The following is a 25,174-nucleotide window of genomic DNA, read 5'->3' on the forward strand; positions in this document are numbered from 1 at the left end:
CCTGAACTGTAGAAGAGAAATGACTGAGAACAAGCCAAGTGGGCATGCTTGGATCTACTGCCCTCTACTTTTGACTGAAGATGGATATGCCTGGCTGCTCAATTTCCTGCCACCGTGCCTCCCGTGCCTATTGGGCTGTAAGCTGGAACTGTAAAATGAAGTAAGCCTTGATCCACTCAATTCTTCCTCTCAGGTAAGTCTATCACAGCAACAGAAATGCAACTAGTACAGACCTCAACATAAAACAGCAACCGGGCGGTGGTGGTGCACGCCTTTAATCCCAGCACTCCGGAGGCAGAGGCAGGTGGATCTCTGTGAGTTCGAGGCCAGCCTGGTCTACAAGAGCTAGTTCCAGGACAGTTAAGACTGTTACACAGAGAAACCCTGTCTCAAAAAACCAAAACCAAACAAACAAAAACCTCCAAAAGACAAGAGATTATCACACAACTTCTTTTGTTTGTTTTGAGACAGGGTCTCCATATGTAGCTCTGGCTGGACAGTAAAATGCTATGCAGAGCAGGCTGCCCTCACATTCACAAAGACTCACCTGCCTCTCTCTGCATTTTTAAATGTTTCCAATCATTAACTTTAGAAAAACACATCACAGTGCTTTATGCACACCAAAGGAATTTAAACATGAGTTTCTTAATTGTGACCCATATTTGGGGGATTAAATTTAACAAAATTATTATTTAAAAGTCTTGGATGATTACAATAGACCTATGTAAAATGCTTACAATCCCTTTAAATTATCTTCTTTTACCCACTATTATACCTATTTCTTCATTTCTTTTTCTTTTTTTCTTGGTCTTTTTGAGACAGGGTTTCTCTGTGTAACAGCTCACAGAAGTCAACCTGCCTCTGCCTCCCCAAGGTGTGGGCAACAATGCTGGCTTCATGGATAATGTTTCTGTTGATTACATGTTGAAATAAATTTTGGAGATACTCAAACAAAACATATTATCTGTTTCTTCAAAAACCTTATAGTTGCTAAAAGTTAGAAATTTGAAATTTCATTGATTTATATTATTCTTATATCAGATTCCAAATCTAGACTAATTGGGAACATGATCCTACATGAAAAACATCAGATTTTAAAGGCCACCCTGATCTAGGTAGACGCAGTTTCTATACCATCGCAGAGGACTTGGGGCTGAGTGGTAACACAACTCCTCCAGTGCTTTCTGAACACATTCTGCATCCACCTCCTGAAGACCAGTGTCCTGGGAACGCAACTCAAAAGTAGAGGTGTGCTACGATTCCAAGCAAATACAGGTTGTCCAGCATGGACACCCACACGCATTTAACAACATCTTACTCCTGCAACTGTGTGACGACATTGTCGGCAAACCTTATTTTATTCCCTTCATGGCAGATCTGCCTTGGGCTGTGGTCTTACAGGTTAGTTTTCATCCCTAGAGCTCTATAGCCGCTCTAGTACAACCCAGAAAAGAAAGTTACAGCTTTCCAACCAGAAACCCAAAGGTTTGCTTCTTACGTATTGGGTATAGGCATTACAGCAACTCGCTGTAACTCTCTGGCGAAGGGTTCTCAGCTATAAAGAAAGTATTTCCACCTATCTGATACATCATATCGGAAAGTGAATCACATCTGAGGCGAATCATGCAGAATTATCTGTCAATCCAACTGACACAAGAACCACCGTGAAGCTTTAGGAAAGCGAAAACCATTTTTAAATCGGCTTTTCCATTTCTTTGCCAGAGCAGGGCAGGTAGGTATCGCTGAGGAAAATCAGAGGAGCAAAGAAGCTGCAGCTGTGGGATTCGCAACAAATCCGATAGTAGTAACCTTCGTGCAGAGGACGCCGCACACAAGTGTGCAGATTTAGATTTCTCCGCCATGTGTTAGCGACCAGCAATTTGTACACTGGATGGGTCACAGGCGAAGCAATTTTTGATTACAGTTTTGGAGACTTTTCATTCTCTCTAGGGCTCTGGGCCAGTGGCTTGGCTTGCCTGGTGCTGAGCCACAAAAATGAGGCAGTCTGAGGCACAGGGTCACCTCCACAGCGACCCGTCCCCAGCGCTGAGAAGTTCGGGCATCCTCAGCTCCAGGCTTCTAGTGGGTTCCGGAGGGCACAGGCCTCCCTCTCCGCCTGCTTTCAGAACGTCCTTTCCCCTCAGCCCTACAACCCCCTCCCTCCCTCCCGCTCCCGGGGAGCATTCCTCCACCCCTCAGCACTCCTGCGGAGGGACGGGGACACAAACTACTCAGAGTCGCGCTGCGAGATCTGAGGAAACCAGCGGCGGCCGCGTCTTCTCACCCCGCTGGCTTTTGTAAGTTATTTACCTTCATTTCCAGGCTCCAGTGGCACCCCCGATCTTGCTAGTGCGCAGGCGCACCAGAACTCCCCCGCCAGACTACCGCGTTCCTGTCACCCAGGAGACCATGCAAATAGCAGCCAATCAGCGAGCGCAGGGCGGGGCTTTTCTGCGACTTCCTTTGAGAGAGATGGGCAGGGTGGAGAGAGTCACGTGTGGAGGCGGAGCTAAGTTCCCGGAAGTTGAGGTCACGAGGGCTGGTCAACTTCCTGCCTGAGCTCTGATTGGGTAAAACCGACTCCGGGAGGCGGGCTCTGTGGACGGATAGGGTCCTGAGCAAATCTGACGAGAAGATGCAGGGGATAGCGGGAGAGGACGCGGAGCGAAGCCAGGAAAAAGGCGGGAGTAAGACGTTGGCAAACAGGAGGCGGGGATCGGCTCAGGGGCCAGATGGCTTCTACGAGGGCTGAACGTAGAAGGCTTGGCGAAACTAGAGTGTCGTCCTCCACTGTTTTCATTCCCTTTTTGTGCCGTGGAGGAGACGTGGCGTGACAGGTCTTTTCTTTCAAGGACCTAGCTAGTGTGGTCGGGGAGGAACAGGGGTAATAAAATGAACTCGGCTCTACAATTTTGCAGCCTTTTAAAAAGATTAGACCTGAAGGCATTTGGGCGTCTTTAGTATTTCCGAAACTGCCTCTTTTGCTAGTTGAAAATGACAAGTCAACCCATCTTTTTGTTTCCTTTTTCCCTATACCTGTCTGATTTACAGAGAAAAAAAAACTTAAGACAACTACCTGGGGTTTGCAGTTGGGTTAATTCTTGATTTCAGGTTTCTGATTTGCCACTCATCGCGCCCCCGTGTCAGTGCTCGGTGCGCTGGCACCAGTTCGTGAGCTTCGGGCAAAGGAGCTGGAGGTTTAAATACACAGATACACACAGACAGAGAGACAGCGACACGGGTCATCCTTGAATTCCCCAAGAATGCCCCCTTTATTGTGTTCAGGGGCAGATTATATAGAGATAGCCAGGCCCCAGCCAAACCCACCAGAAACCACTCTCCTGCCTTCAGGAACTCCTGAAGGTCTCGTGCTCAGAGCAGCTGTAGGCACTCAGATCAGGGGATTACAAGAAAATCAGGATCTGGGGTCTCACTGCTCCCAACATCTCCCCCCTAAATTTTTTATAAAACATAAGACCCTCCTGACCATACAGCCTTTTGGTCACTTTGATTGAACCTGTACTCAGGAGATAGTTACAGCATCTCCTCAGGAGAATACTGGCTTTTAGAGAACACAAGAGAGCAACTTAAGCCTGTAAGACAGGTAGATTCAAGTATCCCACAGACTGTTGGTTTCTCATACTATTTTCCACACACCCTCTTCCCCTCAAGTGAACAGAGGTGTGTGACCATATCAGACTCGGGACTTTTAGGAGTGGCTCTGCCATGACCCCAGGAGCAGACAGAAACCACTGCTCCTTCAGCAGTCCCCTAAGTAACACACCCCAGCTGCCATACCCCCGTGGCACATTCATTCTTGTCAGCTGAGTGCATGGAAGACAGCTTCTCCATCGCTCTTGCACCTCTTTGGCTTCCCTAGCAGCCCAGCTGATCCTGTTTCTGCTAAGGAACCCACTGAAGTGCTTCCTAATGAGAAGATGGGGAATAATTTAAGAAATACTGGCAAGAGGTCAGAGATGACTCAGCATTTAACAGCACTGCCTGCTCTTCCAGGGGACCCAGGTTCAGTTTCCAGCACCCACATAGCAGCTCATGCCTGTAACTCCATTTCCAGGGGGAATCCTATGCTCTTGTTTGGCCTCCATTGGCACCAGGCATGCATGCAGGCAACACACACACACACACACACACACACACACACACACACACACACCTTTTAAAATAAAAAACGGTAAAAAAAAAACCCACAGACACAACAACCATTTATTTTTGTTACAATAAAAACAGGAAACCTCAGTGGAGTCTTCTTTGTGGGCTGAAGCATGTAGGAGCAAGACATCACGCTCGGCTCAGCTCCAAGACTCACATATCCTGAAGGATGTGTGTGGCTCAGAGATAGGTCTCAAAAGAACTTGCCAAAGCAACATATGCCATGGTAGAACCATTTGTAGGTGGCTGAAGGGGAAAGGAAGAATCTGGTGGGGGAAGATGGAAACTCTGATGTGGTGTGTGCATCAGAGTTAAAATCATGGCGTCTCACGACAAAGAGGATGGAGACGGTGTGGAAGGCAGTTTAAGGCTGCAAAGCTTTCTCCATCATCAGCCAGAAGTACAGCACATACGCACTGAAGCTGCCATGGCTAACACGCTAAACTTGCCACTAAAAATCTACTACTGTGTGTGGTCTGTAATTAAGCCCAAGAAGACACCCAGCAGTGCATACATAGCAATGAGCAGATGCAGTGTGGTTATTTATAGCACGCTGCTTTGGGGAAAGCTGGTGGTGGACACATTTAGATGACATTTATATAGTTATACAAATAGAGGCTTGATTTTGGTCTGTCTTCAGATTTAGGGCTCTGGTGGCAAATGCTGAAGTAATTGGCTCTTTTGGACAAGGTCGTGCAATCATTTAACCTCATAGGGCCCTTGTAGCCTGGTAGGTTTTATGGGGAACCAAAACAAGACAGAGTTCTTCAGTAGACTATAAACATAGAATCACTTGCAATGACTTCATTCTGACATTAAGAAATACAGTACCTTTAAAGTTTCACCTCCAAGCCCACAAATTGGCATTTGATTATTCTTGGCCTACCGAGGTAGATGGATAATCATGACATCATACCAAGAAATAAAAATGACCAGAATATCCTATAAATAAATTTCCAAAGAAAATCTTTATTTGTATTTTATGTGCCTGAGTAGTTTGCTTACATGTAAGTATGTGCACCATGTGTGTAACTCCCTTGGAGGCCAGAAGAGGGCAGCAGATCCCCTGGAACTGGAGTTGTAGATGTGAACTGGCATTCACGTGCTGGGAACTGAACCCAGGTCCTTTGCAAGAACAGCAAGTGCTCTTAGCTTCTGAATCATCTCTCCAGCCCTCTATAAATAATCTGAAGAGTAATCTTTTCTTTTTGAGATAGGTTATAATGTATTCTAGCCTGCCTTAAACTCACTATGTAGCCAAGAATGACCTTGAACTTCTGATCTTTGTACTCAGCAAATCCCCCCCCTCCAACTCCACAGTGCTGCGATAATAAGTGTTTCACCACTCCTGGGAAAACAAGTTTTGAAATGTGGACTTGCAGCAGTTCTTCAGCTCATATGAATAAAGTGGTCTATTATTTATGTTTTAATAAAGCTTACCTGAAGATGAGAAAGCAAAGCAGCCATTAACTCTTCTACCCCAGACCAAAATGGGAGATCTTACATCCACGAATCGTCAGACTAGAACCAAGCCTGAGAGCTGTCTCCTCCTGGTTTATATTCCTCTCTAGTCTGGGATTAAAGGCATGTATCATCACCGCCCAGCCTCTATGGGTAGCTACTATGGTTGCTGGGATTAAAAGTGTGTGCCACTACTTCCTGGCCTGTATGGCTGAATAGTGTGGCTGCTTTGCACTCTGATCTTCAGGCAAGCTTTAGTTATTAAAACACAAATAATATAAACACTCTCCAAGGGGGCTGGAGAGATGGCTCAGTGGTTAAGAGCACTAGCTGCTCTTCTAGAGGTTGTGAGTTCAATTCCCAGTAACCACATGGTGGCTCACAACCATCTATAGCGGGATCTGATGCCCTCTTCTAGCATAAAGTTGATAGAGGACTCATATACATAAAATAAATACTCCCCAAATTTTAACCTTTGGAGTTTTGTGCAAACTCCATGGCTGAGCCATGAAAATTATTATAGTAACAAACCAGTATTTTATGCATATTCAGTAATTGTTTTGCACCAAGAAAAAAAGTTAAATTCTGAGGTGTAAGCAAGTGATAGGGAAGGGGGAGCCTAGAGAAAACGTGCTTCATTATGAATGTGCTTTTCCAACCTTTACCCTTAAGTTATAATTTTAAAGTGTTTAGAACTACCTAAGGAAAAAGGCCAGGAATCAGGACTGTGGAGATGACTCAGTGGTTAAGAGCACTTGCTTTTTCAGAGGACCCAGGTTCAGTCCCAGCAACTGTCTGTAACTCCATTTACAGGGAATCTGTGCCCTCCTCCAGCCACCTCAAATACCAGGCATGCACAAGCCAAAAACCCCATACACATAAAATAAAAATAAATGCATTTTTGTTTATTTCATTTTATTTTATGTGTAATGGGTGGGTTTTGCCTGAATGTATGCACACATTCAGTTGTGAACCAATATGTCAGTGCTGGGAACTGAACATGGGCTGTTGTTAGTTGTTTTTACTCGCTGGCTCTTGTCTTTTTGACTCTTTGAGGGGCCCACTACCCAGCTCCCAAATAAATACACAGAGTTGTATTCTTTCTTATAAATGCCCTGCCTTAGCTTGGCTTATTTCTAGCTAGCTTTTCTTAATTTAAATTATTCCATCTACCTTCTGCTTCTGGGCTTTTATCTTTCTCTATTTCTGTATATTTTACTTCTTTCTCAATGGCATGTTGTATAGTTGGGCGGCTGGCCCTGACATCCTCCTCTCCTCGTTCTCTTGCTTCTCTTCTTCCTCGTTTCTCCTTCTCTTTATCCTCTCTGCCTGCCAGCTCTGCCTATCCTTGCTCCTGCCTTGCTATTAAACATTCAGCTCTTTATTAGACCATCAGGTGTTTTAGACATGTAACACAGCTTCACAGAGTTAAACAAATGTAACATAAAAGAATGCAACACATCTTTGCATCATTAAATCAGATGTCCTACAGCATAAACAAATGTAGCTCACCTTAAAATAATATTCTACAGAACTGGGTCCTCAGTGGCTTGAGCCACCGTGTCCAGCTGGAGTATTCTGTTTTATAGGTGTAGCATAGAGGATTGGTGAGGAGTTGGGGGTGCCAGAGCTGTCACCTGGCCTTGACCCCGGATACAACAACTGTCATTGGCAGCGATGTCACCAACAGACATAATCACCCCTCTGTCCTGGTTAGTGGTCTGTTCCCTTTCAATTATGAAAGCAATGAGAAAAGAAAGACCTTCTAACAGGGTGGTGTATAAATTACGCTTGAGTTTGTCATCAGTGAAACAACTCTAATCTAACTAATATCCACTTACCAGATCACAGTTCATAGCAGAGTTCAGAAGTCTCCATAGCTGGACATGTGCATGCATTGCAGGCCTGTCTTGAGCATCATCTGAGGCTGATGCTTGCTGCTACCGAGTTTTCAAGGAGCATTCTAGAAAGATCAGTTAGTGAAATCACAGTACCAGCCACAGCTGACAACCCCCAGTTTCTTCCTCTACAATTCATATTTAATGTCACAATTAATATTTAAGGTCTACCGGCTTTTGTGACCGAATAACTTGATGGATAAAAAGGGAGAAGGAATAAATACCTAGGAGTATTTTACATTTACAGTTTCGGTTGGGTCTGAGTGTCTGTGTTGACAGGTCAGAATTAATTCATTCCCACCCCAGCAGGCTCCACTTTGCCCCTAGGCGAAAACACAACCAATTCAGCAGCATATCAGAGAAGGGACCCAAGCATCACAGGCTGTCTCTTTGATCTGCTGTGTTCAACTTTCATTTCAAAGGCTAAACCAGCAAGCCGAGGCTTCCCCGTCCACCCCTTTTCCCCCCTTTAAACTCCCCAGTGGTTGAAGTTCTCTCTGATTAGAGCTAGCTTTCAGAAAGCCAGTTGTACTTTTGATTCGGAACTGAAAATGAACGATTTTGAGTGTTGATTTTTTTTTTGACCCAAATATCTACAACTTGAAGATTGAACTTACTTCCCAAAGTCAATCTGATATATTAACAACAGCTCAGCAGGAGAGATTGGAGTTGGGGGTTCGTTGCTGAACCCGAGCCTTCAGAACAATGCTCCTTAGGATCAGGAGAAAGGAAGATTCAGGTGGGAGCATTTTCCCTGAGGGTGGCCTTGACTGATGTCCCTTGCTTGTTTCTGAGTCATCAGCTGGGCTCTTCATGGCATTGTATGATGGTTATTTGAGGACATAAATAACTGCCTGCCAGTGTTACACAGAAAGAAGCCCTAGTGTGTTTAAAACAATTGCTGGTCAGGAATTTCCAGATTTTCCACCTAATATTGATAACTAGTAATTAATGTCACTTAAAATTATTAACTATAATTATGTAAGATTAATTTTAAGCTTTAAATAAAATTGTACATTCATCATTAAGTCAATATTCTTGTCCAGTTCTAAGCTAAGCATGATTTTAGGTGCAGATATTTCTTTCTCTTCCTTTCCTGCCTCCTCCACCTTTTCCTTTCTTCTTCCTGTACTGTAGAGGGAACATCTGGTTTGGCCTAGACTATGCCTAATTTATTCCTGAAGATTTGTACCTTCTCCTTTCTAACACACATATGCATGCATGCATACACAAACATGCAATGCATGCCCCCACATGCTCACACATGTGCATGCACGTGTACACATTCTTCTATTAACAGGAATGTCAATCATTTCTCTTTCTGTGGAAACAACTTCAGACCCTCCAAAAGGGAAAAAGTGTTAAGCTTAGAATTCTATGACCCATTTCTATTCAGAGTTACACACCTGCAAGGAACTAAAACCAGGCGCTCACACAAATACTAAAACCAAAAAACCTTCACCGAGGCAACTCAGACACACACAGCCATGGCTCTCTTGTCCCTTATTTCTTTTGCTCACTGTGTCTATTAGATTACTCTATGTTGCTGTGCAAATTAGTAGTTGTTTCTTCTTAGTGGGTCTGGTTGTCACTGTCAGTATGGCATAGCTTATGAATTTTATGTTGAAGGATAACTGTATGTCTTCTAGTTTGAAATGATTCTACACTGAACTGCTATGAACACTTCTGTATACGTTTTGGGTTGGTTTCTGTTTGTTTGTTTTTCTGATACATGGTCTCATGTAGCCCAGACAGGTCTTGAACTCACTATGCTGTCAAGGGTGACTCTGAGCTCTGATCCTCCTGCATTAAGGCCAGCAAAGCATAGGCGTTTTAATTATTGTCAACATTTGATGTTGGCAGTCTTTTGAAAACTTACCCATTTAGAGTGGTGGCTGGGCTGTGTCTAGACACAGCTTGCATGTATCTGATGACTAATTATGTCAAGCACATTTGACTGTTTTAAAAGATTTAGATCTATTTTATGTGTGTGAGTGTTTTGCCTGAATGTGTATATGTTTATCACAAGTGTGTATGCCTGCCCTTGGGGGTCAGAATCAGATCTTCTAGAACTGGAGTTATGGGCCATTGTAAGCTGCCATGTGGATGCTGGGAATGGAACCTGGGTCCTCTGGAAGAACAAGTGCTCTTGACCATTGAGTAATCTCTCAAGCCCTGCTTTGAATTTTTTATTGACTATTTTGCTATTCCTTCAAAAATTGTCTCAAGTCTTTGTGCATTTTAAAGCTCAGTCACCACTCATCTTTAAAATGGGAAAACTGATTTTCTGGCGCTCTGTGGAGTGGGGCAGTAGCTGCAGTGTGTGTATGCGCTGATACATTGGGGAGGTAGCTGCACCATGTGTATGTGCTAAAGTGTTGGGAGCGGTAGCTGCAGCATGTGTATGCGCTGATGCATTGGGGGCAGTAGCTGCAGCGTGTTATGCGCTGGTGCATTGGGGCAGTAGCTGCAACGTGTGTGTATATACTGATGCATTGGGGGCAGTAGCTGCAACGTGTGTGTATGCACTGGTGCATTGGGACAGTAGCTGCAACGTGTGTGTATGCACTGGTGCATTGGGACAGTAGCTGCAGTGTGTGCTGATGCATTGGGGGCAGTAGTTGCAGTCTGTGTATATGTTGATGCACTGAGCGACAAACGTTTCTAGCTCTTTCTGGAAATTGGAAGAAAATGACAAAGCCCAGTATGTTCTGTCATAGGTTCTGTGACTTCCAGAAGGCTGTTTTGTATTTTGAAGGGTTTTACCATTTAGAGACAATTTCAGCAAATCTTTTTTCCCTTGTTGATAATATCGATCGCTCAGGATTTAAAAGGGAATATTAAGATGCTTTTCAGCTTAAAGATTGATTAGGATACAACTATTTGTGGGAGGCCTGCCTCATGATATCTCTCAAGCTTCTCACCTACCCCACCCCCATGAGAAAGCTCTGGAATCTTCTCATCAGCTGGACCAGATGGATCCAGCCATTTTCTTCCCATCCTCTGGTGAGCAGCTGTAATTAGCCCTGGGTCACAAAGGCTGGCTGAGTCCATCTCTCCAACTCTGCATTTAGTGATGTCATGCTGGTAGCCTGAAATTATACCTGATGGGATACTTATACTGTTAGAACTAGGAAATGCTACCAAAGGAGAGCCAGTCATTAAATGTTTACAAGACAGCTGTTTCTACGTCATGGATTCTGTAAATCTGACAACACCAATGTCCAGTCTACTGTTCTCATGCATCATCTTACTGTAGCTGTGCTGACTGGAGCACCAAATGTGAAGGTGCAGGACGAGGGGCTGCATCCCGAGAGAAATGCATGTGGCAATGCACACACATCTGCACTGCTTGGTCTGCCCGCTTCTCAGAGCAACAGCCAAAGAGTAGCTTCTTTTTTCCCCTTTAAACATTGCTTTTTCGTTTTAACTTTGTGTTCTGTGTATGTCTAAATGTACATTTGTACACATGCGTGCAGGTGCTCAACAAGGCCAGAAGAGGGCGCTGGGCCCTTTGGAGCTGAAATTACAGTCAGGAGAGACAGGGGTACTGGGAAACACTTGAACTAGGTAGGGTCCTCTCCAAGGACAGTAAATGCTCTTAACCACTCATCCAGCCTGCTGCTAAGCTCCCCCTCCCCTTCCCATGTAGATTTCTAGGGAGATGCAACACACACACACACACACACACACACACACACACACACACTCGCCATCGTTCTGGTGGTTGACAGATCCCAGAGCAGAGGTAAGCAGTAGGCAAGGAAGGATGGGCCAGGCCATGGTGGCAAGACTTGCAGCCTGACTGACTAGCAGCTAGAATGGTTTTTTATTGATATAGAATTCAGTAAACAGAGATAGATTCATGATCCAAAACATAATCATTTTGTTTCTGTTTCTGAACATGTGTTTAACTTTTTCTTTTGCACACTGGGGTTGTAAGTTTAGTTATTATTGATAAATCGTGACAGAACACAGTTATCTTGTACAATAATTCCCCCTTAGGTTTAGTTATTATCGATAAATAGAGTTATCTATTATAATCATTTTTGCTCATCAACCCGATAACCCAATTTTTAAGAATCTAGAGGCTTGTGACAGTCTGTTCTCAGGCTGGTGGCTTTAAGGACCCTAGACAGAAAATCTCCAAGCCACCCTGGGCAGATTGCCATGTCCGGAGCAGTGTATTATTAACTCTCAATGACCAGAGTACCAGTTGTCAAATAGGCCCGAGAAAAATCCTCAGGCCAAAGCTACTGCAGTTATTAATCAATTTCTGGAACAATACTGTTGTGTCCAGGTTGCGGAGACCCCAAGAAGACCACCAGAGACACAGACTCACCAAAATGCAAAAGCAAGGTTTAGTCATGCCATGCAAACCGTGGTAGGGACCTCGTTTCACTCACCGATGCAGTGGGGACCAGAGGAGGTGCCCCCCTGTTCTTAGGCAGGGTTTATAATGGCAAAAAACCACAGATCTACAGTTATGGGCTTAAGGGGTACCGGCGACTCTCTGATTGGCTCCAGCCTAGGGGATTTCCCGCTTTGCTGATAGTAAACCTTGGGGCCTAGCCCAAAATGAAGTTGGTTTTGTCCCTTCAATACAATGTCTACATTTTATATCTTTATAGAATTTATTTATATGTCGAATCCTGGCATTCTTTTGCTTCTTGGTTACGTGACAGCACAGTGGCTTTGCACGAGCTAACTTTTCTAAGAAAGGGAGTTCCTGACATCTCATTCTTTTATCGTCTTTCTTCACCATTTTTTGCCCATCAATATAAGTCCCTGTGAGGGGCAGAGGTAACTCCAGCTAATCTACTTTGTTGTTGTATATGCCACATGATAGTCTGAGTGTATAGTGGGAAGAGGCTTGTAATCTGATCTGTGGCCAACTCCTCCAGTCCACTGAGTCTTGTTGACCTTTTAAAGTTTGCTTTGTTTTGATTATCTTGTTCCTGAGTAAGTACAGAGGCAGATGCTTCAAGGATATCTCATAGCCTCAGAAAGAGACCTCTGGCTTCTTTATGTGTGTTACAACCTCTAAGGCACAAGGATGACCTTCAAGTAGATAAGGATATCTGCCCAAAAGCAGGAAGTGTAGTATGCTCAGGACTCTCCTGGGGAAACTTACAAACAGTACTACTGGGAGAAGGCACAAATGATTCATGAGAAATTTCCCATCAACCCAATATCCTCAAATGCCATTTTCAAATCGGTGAAGAACATGGCAAGCATGGCTCTGGAGGGCCTTGCCCTTCTCCCCATTCCTTCTGCCCTGCTAGGAACCATTAGATTACATTCCTCAAGCTGGCCACCAGGGTCTAGTCTCTTATTTGGCTACTTCCTCCTCCTGAGGCTGACCACCAAGGTCCAGCTCTCAAAGTATTGAAGTCCAGCAATCAGAAGCCCCCTTTGGCTCACCTAACATGCCCAATTAAAATTAAATGCCTTATCCTGACACTAGGTTTTCTCTTGTACTATTGTAAACCACCAATTGCTCATGTGCCACATCTGTCTCCTCTCTACCCAGAAGAAGTCCTGTCCTTGTCACATTTGGTTTTATACTTCTCACTTCTTTCTCTGAATTCTTCTATGCCTTATAATGAATCTCATTTATTATCGTCTCATATTAGAGCTGTCTATTCTTCCTATCTATCTATCTATCTATCTATCTATCTATCTATCTATCTATCTATCTATCCATCTATCCATCCATCCACCCACCCACCCACCCACCCACCCACCCATCCATCCATCCACCCACCCTATCTATCTATCTATCTATCTATCTATCTATCTATCTATCTATCTATCTATCTATCTATCCATCCATCCATCCATCCATCCATCCATCCACCCACCCACCCTATCTATCTATCTATCTATCTATCTATCTATCTATCTATCTATCTATCTATCTATCTATCTATCTATCTATCTATCTATCTACCTACCCACCCACGCTATCTATCTATCTATCTATCTATCTATCTATCTATCTATCTATCTATCTATCTATCTATCTATCTATCTATCTATCTATCATCTATCTATCTACCTACCTACCCACCCACCCTATCTATCTATCTATCTATCTATCTATCTATCTATCTATCTATCTATCTATCTATCTATCTATCTATCTATCTATCTATCTACCCACCCACCCTATCTATCTATCTATCTATCTATCTATCTATCTATCTATCTATCTATCTATCTATCTATCCATCCATCCACCCACCCACCCACCCACCCACCCATCTATCTATCTATCTATCTATCTATCTATCTATCTATCTATCTATAATGTAAGAATGTATATATATATATATATATACACACACATTTCTTTTTTTCTAAACTATTTCTTCCCTTTTTGTATTAAAAATAAATCACAAATGTAATAGCTGGATTATTATTCTATGGTGACCTGGCTCATTTTTATTGCCAATTTGCCACATCCAGAGTTACTAGGAAAAGAGGGTCTTTACTGAGGGATTACCCAGACTAGATTGGCCTGTGGTCATGTCTGTGAGAAATTGTCTTGGCTGGTGATTGATACAGGAGGTCCTAGCCCACTGTGAGCAGTGCCATCCCTGGGAGGGCGATCTTGGGTTATATTAAAAACAAGCTGAGCAGGAGTCAGAGGTGCAAGCCAGTAGGCGGTAATACTCCATGTTCTATGGAAATACCCTGACAGATGTGTCCAGTGCCGTTTCCATGGTGATTCTAAAGCCAGATGAGCTGACAGTGAAGATTAACCATCATAGCCAAAGACCCTGGCTATTTTAGGTATTTTAGTGCAAAAATGGACTTGTCTCTCTTGCTTGCTCTCTCTCACACAACACAGAAAACAGATGATGATAGACAGTTAGATACTAGATACTGATGTGTTTAAAAAAAAAAAAAAACCAAACCTGGATCACTGCTCTTTCTTCTCAAGTTTCAACAGTTTCTCCACTCAGTTGTACCCGGGCACTACTGATCATCAGTCTGCCGGTTTTCAGTTTGTTGCTTCTTGTCTTCTATCAACTCTTCATTATCTGCCGGTTGAGAACGGATATGGGCCCCTTTATCTTTTGCCGGGTGGAGCAGTTAGGCACGATCAACAGAGGCCACTGGCGACAACGCATGAGGAAGTGGAGAGCAGGTCAGTCACAGGTCCAGCGTGTCCCTGCCAACACGCCGGCTACTTAGTAGGCACGAGTATGCAGCGAGGAACCTTGAGGACAAAGCCCAGGGCTGCTACCGCCATTTGAAAGGACAGGGTTTCCCCAGCTCAGTGTATTTCCTCCTGGGATTCTCGGCAGCGTGCCTGTGGGACTTGGAGCCGGAGAACTGACCCACACATGGTGCCCACAGCACTTTCGGTGTCCTAATAAAAGTCGTCTTTCACTCACGGTGTCCTGTGATAGCAACCATTAAACACTATAACAGGCTAATCAAGTCAAGTAGGGCAAGGCAGATCTCAGACTCTGGTAACCAGCCAGCGTGTTGGAGTCCATCGGTCGGCGCGCCAAACAGTCTCTGTAGCAAACAGGCCCTGATCAGCTGTGGGCTTTCGAGGCCTGATTGGCTTCCCACTGCTGTATCACAGAGGCCCAATTACTTCTCAAATAACTATCCACTTGCCCTAGACTAGTACAGCCGCTGCCCCCTTTCAGTTATATTAAATTTCTAATAATAGATTCATGACTTCTTCCTTCAGCTCATCCCCTCATTTTCATTCATTACCGCTCTGCTCAGCGCCCCTGCTCCCCGCTCTATTAATAGCAACAGGGCTTCTCTGCACCCATGGAGCGTGCCAGCCCTTCTGAAAAGTCCTTCTTTTGTCCTTTCGCTAGGGAAAGCATGTGCGTGCTTGCGCGCACACGACCGCACACACATGCATGGGGGGGGGGTGTTTATGTACATAACAGGCTGAATTGTAGCCTGTTGCCATTACAGAAACAGTCTCGGATGTGGCAAGTCTACACATAACATCTGACCTTGGCACGAAACACGTCCTTGTGATTAACCAAGACAGCAGGAAATCATCGCCACACAGCACGCTAAAACGGCCGGTAAAAACCTTCACAGATTTGGTTTGTGTTAAAATCTGGCTCTGTCATTTGCTAGAGTGTTTCTATACCATTAATTGGGAATAATCCTATGTATTTCATAGAACCCTTGTAAAGATTAAATGAGAGGGCACGTATATGAAGTGCTTAGCGCTTCAGCAACTTAACTCAGACTAACACCACATGCACCTAAGATGGTTAAATAAAACATACATTTTAAAATTTAATTTCTCCAGCTAAGAGTCTCCTTCAACAACACTTTATTTACAAAAAGCAAACACCAGACAGATTTGGCCAGAGAGCTGCTGTTTGTTATACTCAAAACTATATTTTCTCCGAATTAAGATTTTTAAAAATTTAATTAGTTTTGAAATATTTAATTAAAATGTAGTTACAACCAGATGGTGGTGGCATGAGCCTTTAATCCCAGCACTCAGGAGGCAGAGGCAGGTGGATCTATGTGAGTTCGAGGCCAGCCTGGTCTACAGAATGATTTCCAGAACAGGTTCCAAAGCTACACAGAAAAATCCTGTCTCGAAAGACAAAACCAAAACAGAACAAATGTAATTACATTTTTCTCGTCTCTCTCATGTACCTCTTTCTGGCTCATATATATACACACACATACATATATATACAATGAAATAATATATATATCACATAGATGCATCCTGTTGAATCTGTACTGCTTTTTTTTGTGTGTGGGGGGGGCTGGTCACTTGGGATTGGATAACCATTCAATGTTCTCATTTGATGAGGAAGAATAATAATTCTCCCGTCTCAGGAGTCATTAACTGCACATAGTGATTTCCTTCATCCACTCTGGCACGCCATCTCGTGGTGTCCCTGTTCAGGTGGTGTCTGGCTTTCCCATCCCCTTGCGCATACTTTCCCGTCCTCTCCAGCCAGCCTCCACCCCAGCACAAGGAATTCTCAGGGATTCTCTTTGTTATCTCTACACTGCCTTGGGTGTGATTCAGGCCAAACCTCAAATCTCCTTCGTGTTTACGTTCATACAAAGTGAGTGAGGGCTTATTATGGGAAGGTGTAACAGGCACATGCTAAATATAAATATATCTAAACACAGGTATATGAATGCATGCCAAATAAAAATAAAGCATGCTCCCGTAAGCTCTGAGGGAGCTAACGTGGTCCCCTGCTTTGCTTTAGGATCTATTTGTGTGTAAGATGTCAGCCTCCTAGCTTTTCACTCAGAGTCCCATTGATCGGGGAGTTTCTGAGGTAAAGGATTTCTCTGTTGGATTAATTCCTTCCTTCGTGTCCTCTGCAGCTTCGCCACTGAGTTTCTGATACAGAATCAAGTAAGTAGGTCAGCTTTGCCAACACTATTATCTGGTGCTTTTCTCTCTGACATTCTCACATGGCACAGCTATTCTTGTTGCTGCCCAGAGACAGCTCTCTGCACAGCAGCTTCTCCCTAATCATATCACAGCAGCTGCCTCGGAGCAAGGACACAGACCCCACTCCATCCACACTTCTGCAGAGCTCAGCTTATCGTGTATTTATAAAAGTGTGTAACTTCAGAGACAGCCATTTACAAATTTTAGTTGACGTCTTAATTTCAAACAGTTCCTTAGTTGAATTCTCTTCCTCCCTCCCCCTCATTCCTCAGACAGGGTTTCTCTGTGTAGCCCTGGCTGTCCTGGAACTCCCTCTGTAGACCAGGCTGGCCTCTAACTGGGAGATCTACCTGTCTCTGCCTCTGGCTCCTAGATGAATTCTTAATGTCAGCTTTTTACTATCTTAAAAAGTGGCAATAGCAGCTGGAGGTGGTACAGCCAGTAAAGTGCTTGCTACGTAAGCATGAGGACCTGAGTTCAGATCTCCAGTACCCACAAGAAAAGCCAGGCATAGTTGTTGACAGAGGTTCCTGTTCCACCTGGTCCTGCAGCCATTCAGCCTAGAAACACACAGAGCTCTACATTAATCATAAACTGGTTGGCCTATTAGCTCAGGCTTCTTATTAAGTCTTATAACTTAAATTCGTCCACAATTTTTGACTGTGTTAGCCACGTGGCTTGGTACCTTTTATCAGCAAGGCATTCTCATCTTGCTTCCTCTGTGTCTGGGTGATGACGGCAGACTCAGCCTTTCCTCTTCCCAGAATTCTACTGTTCTTGTCGTTCTGCCTATACTTCTTGCCTGGCTATTGGTCAATTAGCATTTCATTAAACCAGTACAACTTACAAAACTTTGCAGGGTATAAGACCATTGTCCCATAGCACATAGTAGCCAGCTGAGGAGGTGGTAGCAGGAGGGTCCCCAGAGCTTGCTGGCCAGACAGTCTAGACAAATTGTTGAGCTCAAGGTTCAGTGAGAGATGAAGATGGAGAGTGACTGAGGAAGACACCAGCCTTCAACCACTGGCCTCTGTGTGTGCATGGGTGCGTGTGCATGCGTGCACGCACACACACACACATGTACACACACATGCACACGTACACATGCACACGTACACACGCATGTGCACACTCACATGCACACACACACGCACACATTCATGCATATACGCACACACACGTACACACTACTGCTCTCCCACAGAGTGGTAAAGTTTATCCAAAGCTAGAAATACTAAGCCACTTGACCTGCGTTAGAGCAGTGTACTGAGAGAGAGCAACAGCTCCATGTCAGAACTGAATAGCCTACATGTTACGTTTGGGGCACAAACTTATTATAACAAGCAATACTACCATCTAAAAACCATTTAAAATAGCACAAGTATAGTTTGGTGTACACAAAGCAAAGCAATCAAATCAAAGTATGCAATGTTTCCCACACTTCCCAGTCCAGGCTGGTCTCAAACTTGGAGGTCTGTCTGTGCCTCATTAGTTCAGTGGAAGTTACCAGCCTGCGGCAGGGGACAAAAGGTGGGGGTCAAGTCATCATGATGCTCCCAATCATTCAGACAGGGTCTCATGGTGTAGCTCTGGCTGTCCTAAAACTCATTATGCAGACCAGGCTGATCTTGAATTCACAGTTCCTGGGCCTCCTGAGTGCTGGGATTAATGGCATATCAACGCCCCGCTCCCTAACAAAGCCTTTTAAGAATTGTGGTAAGATGTGCATAAGGTTTACTACCAGGGATACTATGGACCATCACCATTGTGAAACTATCACCAGAAAGTAGTTCGAATGAAGCATGATTAATAAAAACTCAGAGACAGACGTTGGGGTTCAACCTGAAAACCAGAAAAGCAAAGCAGCCAGTCACTGGCTCTTACCTCCACCTCAGTCCGAAGATGGCACTCCTGCCTCCAGGAAACCTCAGAATGAGATTGAGACTGAGAGCTGTCTCCACCTGTTTTATAATCCTCATTAGTTTTGGGATTAAGGACCACTACCGCCTGGTTTCTATGACCAGCGAGTGTGGCTACTGGGATTTAAGATGTGTGTCATTGTGGCTACTGGGGTTAAAGGTGTGTGTCATTGTGGCTACTGGGGTTAAAGCCCAATGTCATTGCTGTACGGTCTGCAAGGCTGGCCAGTGTGGCTGTTTTACTTTTCTGATCTTCAGGCAAGCTTTATTTATTAAAATACAAATGAAATGCCACTACATTCCAGAACATTCATCCCAAAGGAAATGCCTTACTCATCAAGCGTCCATGTCCCCCTGTAATTCACAGTCTTTGATCACACATTTGATTTTTGTACGTTCTTCTCTAGTTCAGGCATTTCATTCACTGCCCCGCCTCTGGCGCCTGGCGTCTTCCACTCAGCGCGGTGTGCCAGGGTTCGTCCGAGTTGTAGTGGGCGTCAGAACTCACCCATTTCTCCCCGGCTGAGGGCATCCCCTTGTGTGTGTATAGTGTTCATCCAGTCACCACCTGGTGGACTCTTGGGCCGTTTCCACTTTTCAGTTGTTACGCTTTACTGCCGTGAATATTTCTGTATGCAAGCTTCTGTTTGAACAGGTTTTCAGCTTTTGGTATACAGCCAGGAGTGGATTGCTGGGTCACGCAGCAGCGAGTCGCGCTGCAAGCTGTCTCCGCAGCTGCACCCTCTTACATGCCCGCAGTGAACGATTTCTCCATGTCCTCTCCGACACTCATTTTCTGCTTCTAAAATTACAGCCATTCCAGTGTGGGTGAAGCCGTATCTCACTGCGCTGTGGATTTGCCTAATGACCCGGAAGTGAGCGTCTTCTCAGGTGCTTGCTGTCTGTATCGCTTTCTCGGGCTTCTGCTTATGTCCTTTGTGTATTTCTGATTGGATCATCTTTTGAATGTCTGAATCCCTTTTTGAGTCTGAATTCTAGTCTCTTACCAGATATATAATTTGCAACTACTTTCTCCCATCCTGAGTTGTCTTTTCACGTTTTGTGTGTGTGTGTGTGTGTGTGTGTGTGTGTGTGTGTGTGTGTGTGTAATTCTGGGCATGTCTGAGCTAGTATTGGATGTTTTCCTCTCTGCCCGCCCTATTGCCTTGAGACAGGGCCTCTCACTTGCCTGGAAGCTTGCTTTGTGCTTGGCTCATGGGCCAGAGAACTCTTGGGATCTGCCTGCATCTGCTCCCTGGTTGCTGGGGTTACAGCCATGCCTGCTCATGTAACCGTGGATCCTGGGGACTCTAACTCTGGTCCTGAAGCACAAGCAGAAAGCGTTCTTAGCTTAGTCTCCCTCACGGTCCTCTCCCAAGCCCCTTCGCTTTTCTTTCTTCCTCTTTTCTTAAGACAGGACAGAGTCTCACTATGTAGGATAGGTTGGCCTCAAACTCAGAGATCCGCCTGCCTCTGGGTTGGGTGTGCAGCTCGACGCCTGGCCTACCTTCACTTTCTTGATAGGTGAGCAGGGCTGTGACGTCCAATTCATTTTTATTGCTTGTGGTTTAAGAGTCATATCCAGAAAACCATATCTAAATTCAAGGTCACCAAGGGCATATCTGTTCCCTTCTCAGTATTGTGGTTTTAATTCCTATATTTTGATTTTTGATCTACTTTGTATAAACTTTGCACCCAGTGTGAAGGGCCAGACTCTATACTTTTCCATGTGGATATTTTTCCTAATTGGTTTGGCATCCTTGCTGAAAACCAGTTAGTCTAGTGCACTTTCCAAAGTTACTTCCTGACGTTCGATTTCATCCTATTGGTCTGCGTGTTTACTTATGTATCAGTACCATAAAATGAAATCAGAAAATCCAAGTCCTTCCCCACTTCCCCGTTATTAGAGATGCTTGTTTCATTGGTCCTCTGGGTCTCTTACAATTCCATATGCATTTTAGGATTAACTTTCTCAATCCAGTGAAGATTTCATCCGGGGTCTGGATGGTGGTGGTGCTGGTGTCGGCCCAACACATTTTCCAACCTGTGAACGTAAGGTGCCTTTCGAGTATTTACATCTTCTCTATTTCAGCAATGGACGGATCATCTACATGTGCCACCTCCTCCCTGAGTGGATTTTAAGGGTTTCATTTCCCCCATGGTATAAATGGCATTGCTCCCTTAATCTTATCTCACCATTGTTTGCTAGTGTATAAAAACACTTTCTGTGATCCCACACACAACATCTCTGAAATTTTAGTTAGCTAGGTTTTTTTTTTTGGTGGATTCTTTAGTCTTTTTAAAATATAGGATTATATTGTCTATTAATGGTAGTTTTACTTTTAAAAAAAAACCTGGATCCCTATTTCTTTCTCTTTTTCTAATTTCTCTGGCTAGAACACTAGTTCAGAGTTGGGGCTCATCCCAGAAGAGACTTTTCCTTGACCACAGGGGTGAAGGTCTCATTCTCTCATTGTGTTGACAGCTGTGGGTTTTCAGAAAAGCCTTTTAGTAGGTGAAGGGAAGTCTCAGCTTCCTATTTTTTTAAACCAGAAAAGGCTATTGTATTTCATTAAATACTTTAAAAATCAGTTAAAATGATCATCCCCCTCCTTCCACTACTGCAGATGACATTGCTTTTCTTAAGAGTTGTTTTGATTATTGACTTGAGCTCTTCACTCGTTACAGATCTGCACAGATTCTTCGCTTTTTGAGTTTTTATAACTTGTATGTAACTAGGGATTGATCTATCTTGTCTAGGTTATATAATTTTTTGGAATTAATGTTTATTTTTTAATATATTTGTTATTTTAATATATATTTAATATATGTAACATATTTGTCCACTTAAGGTATGATGCAATTCAGTATTAAGACATCTGAAGAGTTAGGCTTTAAGCATTTACTTTCCTAAAGCAATATGTATATACAATTCTAAGAGTGAGTGACTTAAACAAACTTTTCCTTAAATATTAAGGAACCAGCTGGACATGGAGGTGCACAGCTTTAATCCCAGCACTCAGGAGGCAGAATCAGGGATCTCTATGAGTTCAAGTCCAACCTGGTTCATATAGTAAGTTTAAGGCTAGCCAGTGCTACACAGTGAGACCCTGTCTCAAAGAACAAAAGCAAAAACAAACAAACAAAAAAAACAGAAACAAAGTCAGTTCAATAAAAAAGAACTGTGTTTCACTTTTTAAAGAAAGTAACTAAAATAAAGGCTATCCTAATATGAAATAAGAATATATTAACCATAACATTGTACTATAAAAGACTGGACTTCCGTTTACATCCATTTTATATTAAGGAAAGGACTTCTACCTTAAAGAACATTTCATACAATGTTACTGCCCGGGGCATTTTACAAACAATAAACAATTCACCGAGATGATTAACATTCACATATGTAATTAGAGCTTACAAATGTACAAAATTTTGAGTAACAAACACTTTAAACTTATTTTTCAAATATTCAATTAGCACCCCCCCCATATTTTGATTACAAAGAAGCACAAAGGGTTCCTAACACAATTGGCCAATTTGTGAGAAACCAGGCGGCAGCAGACAATGTAAGACCGGCCAAAGAACTGCATCAGTATCAAAGGGACAGACCCAATTCCTCTTCTGTAGTATAAAAGAACATAAACCCACATAGTTAAATACTAGTTAGGGGAAGAACATCATAGAGTAGATAGCATTTATTTTCTCTACATAGACTTGCATATCTTAGTGTAAAGCATCCGCTTTAATGTCAGTAGCAGCCTACCACACACGGTCCTTGCTGGATCTAGAGGGAATGGGATGGCTATTTAAGTAGGACCTAGAGATCCTATCAAGTGTTTGTTTGGTCAGTCTTATTTTTAATGTTGTAAATGTTTTTCTTTATTATTGGGTTAAACCAACTTTAGTAATAAAATTCACAACTAGAGCAGATTTAATATTATTGTACCTGAAAAAAACTAGACAGCATAGTCTTTAGTATATGTCATTAAAATAGTGGTTTGATTAAACAATAAAAAGTATGGAAGCTCGTGTATGACAAACTTATAAAGTAATATTTTAGAAGTTCATATGTCTGTATTGTCATAACTCTGGACAGCGTGAATAAAATGTGCCCGACTAAAGAGAGATGAAGTTCCCAGTTAGTGCTGGATTGTTCTGGGGCAGTGCACTTGTCTTCATACTGTTTATCCGGAGGTGGGACTCCAGTCCACCAGCTGTAGCTTTAATTTACTAAGCGATGAAGCATCTCATCCTGGTCCATCCATTGTTTCAACATCTCCATTTAGAAATGAGACACTTTGTGCCTAGGAATGTGGCGTTGCACGGTCACCGCAAATGAATCCACTGGTAGGAGAGGGCATGGTCACTTAGAGGGCAAAGCACAAAGTCATATCTTTACAGTCACAACGCATGCTCCAGCTCTTCCTAGGCACAGTGGGGCAACCTGGTAAAGAAACGAGAGACACAGGTGTCGGGAGTGGAGGAAGATGGACCGTCCGAGTATCCAGTGTGGAAGGTGAGTGCATGACAACCAGACAGACAGTCCAGCTTAGACAACTTGTTAACTGTAACACAGCCACTTCCTGCTTCGGGACAAGGCTGGCAGTGGGGTGAACAGTGATCTCATTCCCGCTCCTCTTTAAATGTCTCTTTACCCATTTGTTACTGTACTTACATGCACTTAAATATACTTTTCAGGTACTACATGTCTAAGCTCACATGTTTAAGTGCTTAAAGGAGCAGCAGAACTAGTAGTATCTAAACAAGACAGCTATGTGGCTACAGATTACTGACTTATAATAAAGACAAACTAGGTACATTCCTGCTTATGGTTAAATCTCTGTTTCTCAAGGATTAGACTATGCCCTACTGTAACCTTAACTATAAATAGCTCTGGGAAATGGCGACTGTGCCTTTGTTTTCAGGAGGCTGTTAGGATCACCTTGTTATGACACCTTTCAGGAGGCTGTTATGACTAACTTGTCATGCTTTTGTTCTGGGTCTGCAGCTCTGCCTATTTGCCTGTCAAAGCTCCACTTGAAAACCCCCTACTCTTGAAGTATAAAAACCCTTATCTTACCTATGTCCAAAGCTAATCTCTCGAACCTCCCTTAGGGAGAGACGCCCAAATAAAAAAGCTTGCTTTCATTAATCTGACCATGGTTTGGGTCATGGGTCTTTCTCCTGGATTCTGTGGGATTAACACCTTTTATACCTTCCACCGAGTCATTTCATTTCCTAAAGTTCATATCACAGAAGTCCTTTTATTCTGTTATCTTTTTAAAACTTGAGCTCCCTTTCCCCAAGCTGCTTCGTGGTTAATCTTCATCATTAATTTTACTGTATTTTAGAATCATGTAGGAAACACCTCTGCATGTATCTGTGAGGGCATTTCCAGAGACTTTATTAGAAGTGGGTGGGTCCATTCCACAGGTTTGGGTCCTGGACTGAATTACAAGGGAGGAAGGGTGGAGCATTGTGGCACTCTGAATAAGAATGGCCCCTCATATATGTGCATGCCTGATTCCCAGTGGAGAAACTATTTGGAAAGATTAGGAGGTGTGGCTTTATTGAAATAGCTGTCGTCTTGGAGGAGGTGTGTCACTGGGAGTGGGCTTCGAGGTTCCAAAAGCCCACACCAGGTCCAGTCTCTCTCTCTCTCTGCTGCCTATGGATCAGGATGTAAAGTGCCCGGTTCCGAGGCCATGTCTGTCTGCTTGCTGCCACGCTGCCCACCATGGTAATAATGGAATAGCCCTCTGAAACTGTAAATAATTCCCCCAATTAAATGCTTTATTTTCTAAGTACTGCCTTGGACATGGTGTCTTTTCACAGCAATAGAACACTGACTGAAACAGGCATTGATATTTATTGTGCCATTCTTCCTGATTGAAGACACAATGTGACCAGCTGCTTAAATGCGCCTGACACCATGCATGTCCCAAAGGATATGGCTTTTCCTGAATGAGATGTGGGTAGCTATAAGCCTTTTGTTAATAAGCTCAGCACATTGGGTTTCTAACTTGTTAATGTAATTTAGGTTTGCCATTTATTAGATTATAACTGGAAATTCAACATGCTCCAAGATATTGAGTATTTAAAACTTATTACTCGTGTACGGGTAAACTGATATTTCTGACTCCTATCCTCACCTATTTTCTGCAGCATTCTTGTCCCTTTGGTGCAGCCCCCCCCCCCCCCCCCCCCCGTAGCCCCGTAGTCCTGTCAGCTCTGCCACTGCTAGAATATTTCTTCCAACGAGTGCTGGTTAATAACTTATCTGAATATTCATTTCC

The 25,174-nt window shown here is 43.5% G+C and overlaps 2 protein-coding genes across 4 annotated transcripts in view; both read right to left on the minus strand.

Moving 5' to 3' along the window:
- Nucleotides 1-2,374, minus strand: part of Wdr19 (WD repeat domain 19) — a 65,717-nt gene extending 63,343 nt beyond the window's left edge. The window contains exon 1 of one of the 2 annotated variants that reach the window (XM_075943414.1): nt 2,311-2,374. In XM_075943414.1, the coding sequence (XP_075799529.1) occupies nt 2,311-2,316 (6 nt within the window). In that variant the 5' untranslated portion in view covers nt 2,317-2,374. Of the gene's footprint in view, nt 1-1,134; nt 1,155-2,310 lie in introns of those variants that run through there. The other variant, XM_075943413.1, reaches the window with a different exon arrangement.
- A 19,668-nt stretch (nt 2,375-22,042) lies between these two features.
- Klhl5 (kelch like family member 5) overlaps nt 22,043-25,174 on the minus strand; it is a 63,922-nt gene continuing 60,790 nt past the window's right edge. For both annotated transcript variants that reach the window (XM_075943421.1, XM_075943420.1), the window contains exon 11: nt 22,043-23,322. In XM_075943421.1, the coding sequence (XP_075799536.1) occupies nt 23,266-23,322 (57 nt within the window). In that variant the 3' untranslated portion in view covers nt 22,043-23,265. The remainder of the gene's footprint in view (nt 23,323-25,174) is intronic.

Source organism: Microtus pennsylvanicus, chromosome 12 (genome assembly GCF_037038515.1).
Source record: "Microtus pennsylvanicus isolate mMicPen1 chromosome 12, mMicPen1.hap1, whole genome shotgun sequence".
NCBI lineage: Eukaryota > Metazoa > Chordata > Mammalia > Rodentia > Cricetidae > Microtus > Microtus pennsylvanicus.